This window comes from Apis laboriosa, unplaced genomic scaffold (assembly GCF_014066325.1).
Source record: "Apis laboriosa isolate Shangri-la unplaced genomic scaffold, ASM1406632v1 scaffold125_cov141, whole genome shotgun sequence".
In the NCBI taxonomy this organism is placed as follows: domain Eukaryota; kingdom Metazoa; phylum Arthropoda; class Insecta; order Hymenoptera; family Apidae; genus Apis; species Apis laboriosa.
The window spans coordinates 1307436-1319575 of NW_025221145.1; the positions used below are offsets into that span (position 1 = coordinate 1307436).

Below are 12140 nucleotides of genomic sequence, written 5' to 3' on the forward strand. Positions count from 1 at the left end.
GTTGAAACTAGTTGCTTCCAACGAAAGTAGGCTAGAATGTTAGGTAATTAAGTCGAAAAAAAAAAAGAAAGAAGAAGACGAACTGACTGTAAGAGTGAAAGTAAGAAATATCAAAGGATAAGAGAACGAATAATAAAATCACGTTTGAGGATCGAGAGCAACATGTTAATTTTCTGTTTTTTCATTTTTCAGCCCACCGACAGCTGGATCGCAGACATGCATCACTTACGATGCCGTGAATCGAGCGTATATTGAAGCGAGAAAACGCATCAGTGAGTATTGCAAATAGGGAAAGAAATAGGAGGAAAAAAATATTTAATTATAATCAGTACATAATTATTTACGCGAGATGATTTACAATCGTTTCGTGTGAAATTTTGTTTCATGATATAGTCACATTGTCTTGAAACGATATCTTCTGATTTACATTCATTCCTAACTAATGCATCTCTTTAGTTCGGTACTCTAAACGATTATATGTATATGTAGTATTCATTGATTCATATACGCATTGATTCATATAGATGTGGCGCAACCCAAGAACAAAATGTGGAGACCAGAGGATTTAGCCACAGTTGGAGAACTTTTATTGGATATCAGTGCAAATCTTGTACAAACGTAAGAATTTTCTCTTTCTTCTTTTGTGAATTATTTTATGAATATTATTTATTTCCTTACAATATAAGAAAATTAAAGTGTTTATAACGAGAATGACATGAAAATTATTCTCTTTTTCCAGAGAAAAAAGAAAATATTGATAATTTTCTAATATTTGATATAAATTTAGAAATAATTAAAGTTTAAGTAAGAGCATTTTATTGATTTTTAGATATAAAAATAATTAATTAATAAAATAAATAATAAAAAAGATCACATTTCAATCACATTTTTTTTTAAATTAAATTGATAATGTTATATATATTATTTTTTATTCCAATAAATTATAATAATTATAAATAATATAATAATAATAATAATAATATAAAATAATGTAATAAAATAATATAATAATATAATAATATAAAATAATATAAAATAGAAAAATTTAATTTTTTTTAAGTTAAAACCAAATGATATAACAAAATCAGTTACATTAAATATTTTGTGATAATACTCGTACGTAATAATAGAATATAATTAATTGAATTAGTCAATTCTTATGTAATATTTATTTTTATTTTTTATCAATTATTTTATTTAATTTATTTTTTATATTATTTATTATTATTATTATTTAATCTATAGATATAATCATATATCCGTAAAAAAATTTAGATTGAATTTATATATTTATATATAATATTATAAAAATATATTGCATATAATATTACAATGCCAAAAACAAAAATTGATATATATATATCTATATATATACCTTGTATATACCTAATATATATATATATATATATTAAAAATAAAAATAAAAATCTCTTAATTCATTATTTATTATCATTTTATCATTAAAAAATAAAATAAATCAAAGAAATATATATTTTGAATTTATCAAAAAATATTACAAATTTAAATTTATATTTATATTTAGATTTCAAATTTAAATAAGTTTTATAAAAAAAATTTTATAAAAAATATAAAAGTTGTCATTTATGTACTATGGAGTGAATTAGATCATAAAATTGATAAAAACTAATATATACTATATATTAAACATATAACATATACTATACTATATATTAAAGAAAAGAAAAATTTATTTAATGAAGAAAAAAATATAATTTAATAAAAAATTATTTTTTTATATTTTTAATATTTGAAAAATATTATCAAATTTCTTAAATTTTAAATAACCATTTTGTAAAAATTAAAAGTTTTTTATTTTTGACTTTTATAGTATATACTTATACTTATGTTATAAGATACTATAATGTAGTACTTTAGTGTATACTATGTTTAGATATATAATAATTGTTTTATTTATATTTATATCTAGATATTTATAGAATATAAAAAATTTAAAAAAAATTATTTCAGTTAGATATAGAACAGAATAACGAAAATTAAATCAGTTCATAATAATAGACATAAAAATAGATTTCATCATAACTTTATAAAGATATCAAATAGTTCAATGTTATTAAAAAATTATAACTGACTTCGATAGTTCGAATTTTATTTTGCAATAGTTTCAATATTTTCAAGTTTAGGTTTTTTATCAATAATTAATAAACAGATATAGTTTATTATTCTAAATTTTTAATAATAATTACTCAAAAACTCTTAATAATAATTACTCAAAAAGATACATACTAAAATAGAAATGATTACTTCATAAATTATATTTGCATGCCAAATATTTTGTTAACAACTACAGAAGAAGCAATCTTTCATTCTCTCATCCTTTGAAATCTCTCTTCAATGCCTTTTATTGGAATCGCGGAAGTCAGTTAAATCACAATTAGAAACCGCGGAATTCAATCAATCAATCAACCATAAAAACAATTAGAATCAATCACTATTAAACTTACTCATTCAATATAAATACTTGTACAGCCTCATTCAATATAAATACTTGTACACAATTGGATGATCCTTTGAGCGATAGTATTCAGTTGAATATTACAATACCCAAAGTTGTTTTTATTAAAGTTTAATAAATGTAAGACATGAATATTTATAAATTAAATATTTATAAATTATATTTTCATTTTTTATTTTTTTGTTTCCAAAAGTATTTTGAATAAATATTAAGTATTAAAAATTAAGATTATGTCACATTTGCAAAAAAGAATACTGTTAAAATTCAATGTTTACAATACTGTATTCAATATATTAAACTTTTAAACTAATTTAAAACTATTTAATAATTTTAAAACTAATTTAAAAAAATTTATTAAAATTTAAAAAAAAATATGCATAGTATTGCATATTTTTATCTATTACACTTAATTTTTATTTTTCTATTTTTTATCTATTTTTATTTCTATTCTTATTTATTTTTCTCTAGATTCCTAATACTTACAATGTTTTTAAATAAAAAAATCATTTAAAAAATTTTTACTATGGTATAGATATGGCCTAACTTTCGAAGAAATCGAAAAAAGTCTACCCTTAATTGATACTTCGAAAACCTTAATTCGCGAAGTATGCCCTGCTTTTTTGAGTAATGTGGAATGTCGTGCTGGTAAATATAGAAGAAACGATGGCTTGTGCACAAATTTACAAAATCCAACATGGGGTGCCACATTAGCGCCCTTCCAAAGGTAAAGTATCACTAATTGATCTAATTTATCAATTTTTCATGATGTAAATTTTCGTCTGCCATGTAGAGTGCTGAGTCCACGATTCGCGGACGGTTTAACGGCGCCTAGAATATCGGTAACCAGTCATGATTTACCATTATCACGCATAGTGTCACGCACTATGCATCCTGACGAGGGTTATCACGATCATGCTGGCACAGTCATGGTCATCGCCTGGGGACAGTTTATGGATCACGACTATACGCTAACTGGAACGCCTCTAGGTACGATTACGAGCACTATAATTGTCTAATTAGATGATATAATATAAGTAGTATTGTCAAAGATCAAAGGAAGATTGATTGATTTTCGATTGATAAGATAGAATGTTTGTTTCGTAAATAAAAATGTGAAAGTAAATTACATTCTTATAAAGTAGTAGTCATAGTCATAGTCATTCAGTATTAGATTATAGGGATTTAATAATTATTCAATTTAATCATTAATTTATTTGATAGTAAATTTAAAACATGATAAAAAAAATATAAGTAACTATTATAATTTGATTTATTCTATTATATTAATAGAAAACGAATAAGTAATATTTTTTATTAGTAATATTATTGATTACACAATAATTTACAATCTAATGATATTATTTTGTAATTTTATAATTTTATATGAAAAATAAGATAATTAAGTGATTTATGATTTATTATTTATAAAATATATATTTATAAAATTCAATTATAATATATATTTATAAAATTCAATTATAATATTTGATTTCTCTTATTACCAGATTTATTGTTACATAAAAGATTTTATTAATATTGGTTAATTACAACTTGTAATTTATAAAACATCACAAATAAATTCAATCGTGCGAATTGATAAATAAACAAAATCAAAGCAAAATTAAATAATAATTTTTAAATATTCATAAATAGATATAGATATTTATGCAATTAAAATAAGATCAAATTTTTAACTGATATATAAAAATATATATATTATTCAAAATATATATGAAAATATATAGTATTTTTATTTAGATTTATCTAAATAAAATTATATTATGTAAAAGATTTCTCATGATTTTTTAATAAGTTGCTATGATTTATTTAAAAAAATTGAATAAAAAAAATCATATAATTTTTCAAATCATATAATATAATATATTGTTTCAATATTTTATTGAATACCCTTTTTATACTTTTATAAATAAACTATTCAAATTTTTTCTGCTTTCAATGTCATCATTTCATTTAGAATATAATTAAATTTATATATGTTTATATATTTTTATTGTTTATATATTGTTTATATATCAATTATTATATAAATAATATTAATATTATATAGATAATATAAGAAAAATAAATAACATTAATTTATAAAATAAATATTTTTATAAAAATCAATATTCATATATTTTATATTTATATGTTTTATAATATACGATTTACATAATCTTATAATAAATGTATTTTTTTATATAAAATTTTAAATTTTATATAAAATTTATATATAATTTTTTTATATAAAAAAATCTCGAAATCTCGAACTCCTCTCAATATAGATCAAAAAACAAGAAACAAACCAGTTTCTCACAACGATAAATCATATATATGATTCAAGGAGCAAATTTCTTCAGAGAACGATAATCTTTGATAATGATTTCACGAAATGATACAACAAGGCTTGAACACGAAAAGCGAAAAGTTATGGTATCCTTGATAAAAAAACAATGATAATCAAGAATTTACAACAAAAAATAAAGAAATTAATCGAGTCCTAATTTTAAATCAATAACAAATTATGCAATATCGACATGTTACAGTAGCATTCTCGAAATATTTATATATAGTAAATATATAGCAAACATAGACAACTTCTAAGCTCTTTTATCTACATCGAATATTTACCGTCTATCGAAACTAGGGTAACTGCCAGAGAAAGTGAACGATCGTTGTCCAGATAACCAGTAGGCCGATCATGTGATTACCGTGAAGTTTCCACAGACTGTGCGATTCACACCAAAATTGTACGCGTCCACACGAAGCTGTTCTGAAACTTGGTAATTAGCGGCAGAAATAAGAGACCAGTCATTTTTAAGGAGCAATTAATTGATCTGCTTTCACAATATGAAATAATGTTTCAATAAATAAGGTAGTTAATCATTTTTTTATTTTATTTTTTCTTTTTTAAATTCCACTTTAATGGGTTTATAAAAATTTTTAGCATCGTTCATTAGCATAGGTTCTATTATTATATATTATATATTGCATAGATTGAAATGAGATTTATTATTATATAAGTTTCAGATTTTTTGGTAATTACTGATATTACTGATGAATATTAATGTGACTTTTATTTTAAATTAATTATTTTTTATCTTATAAATTAATTAGTTTAATACAAAATCAGAGATAATGTTTGGATAGATGAGACATAATGAAAAAAAATAGTAGTTGTGTAAAAAAAGTTATAATTTTCTATAGGAATAATTTTGATAATTAATTCGTTTTTAAGTTTCAGTTTGATAGACATAAAAATTTTCAACAGCAGCTATATTATATCATATGCATTGAAACAAAGGATTTTAGATTTAATATTTTAATATTACTGATAAAATTAATGGTAATTTTTATTTTATAGAATAATTAATTGATTTACTTCTACGATAGAAAATCAAAGAAAAAATGAAAATAATAATTCTTTTTCTTTATTTTTTGTGTTTTGTACATTCTTTAGCTTTAAAATAAAATATTTGAAAGTTGTTTTATAATTTTTTTAAATTTTTAAAATTTAAAGAACAGATTAGATCTATCTTAAACAAAAAAAATAAAAAAAATTTTAATGTTCATATATGTATATTTTTAATTATATATATATAGTATTTTCAAAATATTAGATAAATCATTTTAATAAAAGAAAGTAAAATTGTAATTGCGCTAAAAAACTAAAATTAAAATTAGCTCTATTTTTTTTTTTTTTTAATGAAACAATTTTGATGATTAATTATTGTTTTCTAATTTCACTTTAACATGATTCTAAAAATTTTCAGTAAAATTTATCATATCCAATAATGGATTTCAAATTATTTTTATAGTTATTAAAAAGAGAATTGATGAATGAATTAATTAATGTTAATTTTTATTTAATTTTATATTACTTACATTTTGATGATATGATTAATAGTAGGATGTAATGTATTCTTTAATGTATTCTCATTAATTGGTTGTCGAAAGTAATTTAGTTTTCTTAAGTAATTCTGTCATTCATTTAATATTTGATTATCATTACATACAATCATTATCAAACATAAAAATTTTTCAATTAGAAAAATATCAAATGATTATATCAAACATCAATAAAGTTAATTTTATGAACATGAAATAATTCACCAAATAAAATATATTTTGCAATAAAAAACAAATTAGAATTGAATAATTTTTGTATTTCTATGTTATATAATTTATTTGAATTATTGTATCTTATGTATTTCATTACCTTAAAACAATTGAGAAACATAAGAATAAATATTCACTTCAATTTAAAAAAAATGTTCAATATACAAAAAATGTATGAATAATTATATATATTATACGTTACATAATGTATATATACACATTCTTTTTAGCGATAGTACAAACTTGAAATCTTCAAAGATCTTCAATCTTTCTTAAACAATTCATCTCATAAACAACAATTATCTATTAAATATGATAAAACAAGGGAAAATCTAATCGCAAATAAATAAAGATTAAAACTACTTAACTTTAAACAACAAGATAATAGTAGAAAAAAAAGTTCAAATCGATCGTCATCCAATTAATAATAATAATTTAATAATTTATAATCATTCTCATATGTTATTACATGTTACTTTACCTCGAGTAAATAATATTTCCAGGATTACGATGATTTTCCACGCCTTCGAATTTTCTCATGAATAAAGTCTCGAATGATATTTCTCTATCATTGGAGAAAGTACACGACGCGTGTAAAAATGACGTCAAAGTTTAAATAAAATACCAATATTTCTAACGGAGATCAATAGTTAGCCAAACCACATATCGTACGATCGATGAGCTGTTATTCTACTTGTAGATCCTCTGAACCGAAACGACCCGGAGGAATGTTGCCATCGGCCACCGCACCTGAAGAATCCTTATTGCAACGAGATTCTTATACCGGAAGACGATTATTTCTACAGACTATTCAACGTGAAATGCATGGACTTCGTTCGCGCCTTTCCTGCTGTTCGACCTGGATGCCGACTCGGCTCCCGTGTGCCTTTCAATCTTCTTACCGGTGTGCTCGATGGGAACACAGTATATGGAATCACGGAATCATTCGCTAGGTAAATGATCTTTGTTTTAATCTTGATTGTGGACATTGCTTTTTGTTCTTTTCGCTAACATATACTGATATATTATTGTTAAAAATAAATTTTCGAATTTGAGTTAATTACTTTCTATCTTGCTTAATTTTTTGTTAAAAAAATGAATTAATAATATAATTAATTATATAAGAATCACAATTTGCTTTCACTTCTATATTTATCTTACTTTCAATTCTTCTTATTTATTAAATAATATTAATTAAAAATATAATTCAAAGTTTTATATTTTATTTTAATGTTAGGTATGAAATAATTATTAAAACAGAATTCTTATAATAGAATTAAAGTACAAAATTAACTAAAAATAAAATAAATGATTTAAAATTTACAAATTTTTATTTCTGCAAATAAATTTTATTTATTGAAAGCTTTCAATATAATTGCTTTAAAAAGTTAGAAGATTGGTACTTTGGTTATTATAATTTGATAATTTTTATATATGAAAATCTTTTCATGATATTGAATTATAAAATTAGATTATAATATTACAATTTTTGAACAATATTTTGAACAAAAAATAAAATTTCGAAAAAATAGATTTATACATCGTATCTTTAAAATGTTATAATGATATATAGTAATACAATATATTAATTTTATTAGCTTTGATTTTAATGCAATATAATAATATAGTAGAGTATTTTGAAATGTGATTAACAAGAATAAATATATCTGATTGTCATAAAATTCTATTCTAATTTTGTAAGAAATATTTTATAATAGAAAGAATAGAAATGAAAACATAAATGGTACAAAGAGAAAAAGATAATTAGAGACAAAATTTATTAGTCATACGAATGATTTATCCAATATTTTCCATTTACTGTCCAATATAAATATAAATGCAATTAAATTTGAAAGAAGTATCTAATTAAAAGCTTTTATGGAAAATATAAACTCATTCAAAAAATGAGAAAAATTCATTAAAAAAATTTCATCATAGTCATATAATTCATTTATTCAAAGATCATAAAATCTATTGAAATTTAATTTCATTCATAACAATTTCTCAAATTAAAGATTTGTATCACTATTTCTCCTAATCCTTGAATTTCAAGTAATTTTTTTATCTCATATTTTTCTTTTCTTTATCTAGCAATTCCATTATTCATTCTTTCCTAAACAAATCTCTTAACAATACTAAAACTCGTCCAATGTAATCGAGCAATCGACTTACCACTCGACTCATCTGCTTTAAAAGACTCGAAGTTGCGTCGTACGTTACATCAGTTGAGACAATAAATCAGCATTACGTTGTTACATATCTCCTAACGTGTGGTCTACGTGTGGTATACGTGCACTTTCTAGTCCGCTTGCATATTATGAGATCCATGATTACCCAATCGAAATCCTAGATCAAGAGCTCTTTCATCTTCGATACAGTTAAATTCATCATACTTTCATCTTTGACTAAGATAATTTCACGCATGTGCCGGACACGTGATTGTAAAAGCATTCGTACAATCGAAACATGACTTTTTTATTTACATTTTTAGGAAGCTACGAGCTGGTTATGGAGGATTGTTACGCATGAATCCAGTGTTCTCAGAATACGGACTGAAGGATTTATTACCGCTCAAGCTGGATATTCCAGACGAGGGATGTACTCGGCCGAATCGATCGATGTACTGTTTCGAGGCGGGTGAGTCTTTTCGATGCAAATGTGAACATTTCGCGAAATTTGGATTTGATTTGATTGTAATTTCGATGAAATACTTGATAGTGATAAAGGAAATACGTGGTAGAGTACTAATATTAAAAGAGTGAATAATGTTGAATTATTATTATAGTTACAAGATCGAATTAATAATCGCAATTTCTTTATTAGTTGTAATATTTATATGGAAAAAGAAAAATAAATACCGATTTTTCTAATTTTTTTATTTTCATAAAAATATAAATTTAAATTTCTATTTTTTCAATTTTAAATATTGAAAATATTGATATATAATATATATATAAATTTTAAATATTTTAATATAATAAATTAAATAATTATAATGTGTTTAATATAATTTTCTTTTTCAATTCTAGAAAAAAATTATAAAAATTTTATAGAAATCTATTACTATTATTAGCACAATTGATTCTTTATTATAATAATGAATATTATTTTTATTATGTAATTATCAATAATTAAAATAATAATTTATATACATATATAATAGTTTTTTTTAATAAACTTTAAGTGTTCTATAGATATACTCTATAGATATAAATAAATTAGGATTATAATTACTATAGATTAAAATTCAACGATAAAAATAAGAAAATGCTAATTAAAAATTATATATTACTTTTATATTTATAAATTATAAATTTTTTATTTCTAATCTCATTTTCATCAGAAAATCAAGTTTTAAAATTCGACGAATATATACATATATATATATATCTGATAGATTCTTAAACATTTCAATATATTTATTCGTCAACATATTTTAATTTGATATATATCATACAGTAAAAAGTTAACTAAATACAATAATTAGAAATTTGTATAAATCTTTATTTTTTATCGTAAACAATAATTGTTAGAAAAAATAAACATCACAATAATATTTTACTTTATTTTATTTTAGTTTAAGCTAACAATTTGTAGAGTTCTCAATTTTTTTTAATTTATTTATGACAAAGAATATTTCTCATAAATATTACATTGACTTGATTTTGCACATTGCAATATGCGCTCACAGTATTTATTATCAATATGAATATTTCTGAAATATTCTACGTGTATCCTATCAAAATGTTTACATAAGAGGATTGTCTTAACATACAATGCTGTTATCATTCAGATAGAATATAAAAATGAAAGTAAAGCTAATTTTTCATAATATAATGAGAAAAATTATTTTTCTTATAAATGAAGGATTATCAATGAATTATCGATGAATTGTTGTAAAATGTTTGTTTTTCTCAATCTACTCAATGATTAAAAATAAAACATTGCAAAGATATATTATATCCTCTGGAGGAAGATCTACGAAATTAACATCGAACATAAAATTATGTATTACAAACTAGCGAACCAAATTTGTAACTATGACAGTAGAAATATTGAAATTAGAAGAAAATGAAATAAGTGGATAGCACAAAGAACGTTGAAAAAAAACAATGTTGTAACTATTGAAAAGAAAAAAAATCGATACTATCAAAGAAAAATATTAAATTACATTTCCATTTGCTAGGAAATATAACTAGAAATAAAATTAAATGATTTCTTATTAAAAATGTCTTATATTATTGGATGAGACATTAAAAATTAATTAATTAATAGTAAGAAAAATTAATTAATAGTAAGAGACATTCTTGGTACTGGATTCGAGCAGGAGAATCACTTTGCAAGTATGATACGTGAAAGCAAACTCTCAAATACGAAGATTCTATTATGAGACTATACAATATTCAGCATTAATTCATAAAGGATAGAAGATATAATGAACCAATATAAGTATAAAGATATTTTAGAAAAAAATTTATTAGATACTATGAAAAATATACTATTTCCTGAAGAAAGTATTATATTTCAACATGATCGAATTCTTAAACATATCGTATAAAATATTGATTAAATACAAAAAAAAATTTTTATTTTGAAATGGCCGGCACAAAGTTCGGATCTCAATCCAATTGAGAATCTATGAGCATTTTTAAAAAAAAGGATAGGAATTTTTATTGATTATTTTATGAATCATCATTCATTAATGAATTATAAAAGAGAATTGAAAAAATATATTATAATATTCATTCCGATTATTGCAGGAAATTAGTTGAAAATATATCGAAAATATGTTATCTTAAATTATTTCGAAAAACTAAAGACTTTGGACATAATATTAAAAATATTTTAAAATGAAAAAAATTTTTTATTAAAAATACTGTGCAAAACCAATCAATAAATATTCTTTGTTATAAACAAAAAAAAAATTGAAAACTCTACAAAATTGTTTATGTTAATTTAAACTATATAAAATGTTATTGTGATCTTTATTTTCTCTAATTATTATTTACAATTGTTGCGCCTGTAGTAGTAGTATTGTAGTGATAAATAGATTGTCGCATACATGTATATGACGTCGCATATGTTGAATGTTCTTTTAACAGATATATACGTGTGTATGTAGAAGCTGATGCTTGTGACTATTAATGTATTTTTTTCACGACGAGTGGACTATTTTAGTGCGGTTATAAGTGCTATATGTGTTTATATGAGAGCTGGGTTTCTTGCAATGTCACTGGATAATTGTGTTCGACGATCAGAACACGATGATGAGTAATTACAAAGAAATTATCTATTTCATATTCAGCAGTCAAAATACGACTTCACAATTCACAATAAAACTCTTAAACTTTTAAGCAAGATTCGTAGCCTCAGAGAATCTCTTCCTAGTTTAATTGGAAAATTTACAGTTTCCCGGCACGATAATAACCAATATTGCGGTCAATGCCCGATTCGCGACACTTCCAAATTAGAGAAAAATTCCTTGAATTAGAATGATGTTCAGTGCTGTTGAGTCAGTCATATTTGA

At 22.2% G+C, this 12140-nt stretch overlaps 1 protein-coding gene across 5 annotated transcripts in view; it reads left to right on the plus strand.

Annotated features, from left to right (window-relative positions):
- Positions 1-12140, plus strand: part of LOC122720340 (chorion peroxidase) — a 26769-nt gene continuing 14629 nt past the window's right edge. For 4 of the 5 annotated variants that reach the window (XR_006347746.1, XR_006347747.1, XM_043946971.1 and 1 more), the window contains exons 1-7: positions 1-100; positions 193-272; positions 525-618; positions 3027-3218; positions 3285-3481; positions 7314-7566; positions 9105-9250. Coding sequence is in view for 3 of the 5 variants with exons in the window: in XM_043946971.1 (XP_043802906.1) it covers positions 548-618; positions 3027-3218; positions 3285-3481; positions 7314-7566; positions 9105-9250 (859 nt within the window). In the remaining 2 variants the exon portion in view is untranslated. The remainder of the gene's footprint in view (positions 101-192; positions 273-524; positions 619-3026; positions 3219-3284; positions 3482-7313; positions 7567-9104; positions 9251-12140) is intronic. The other variant, XM_043946973.1, reaches the window with a different exon arrangement.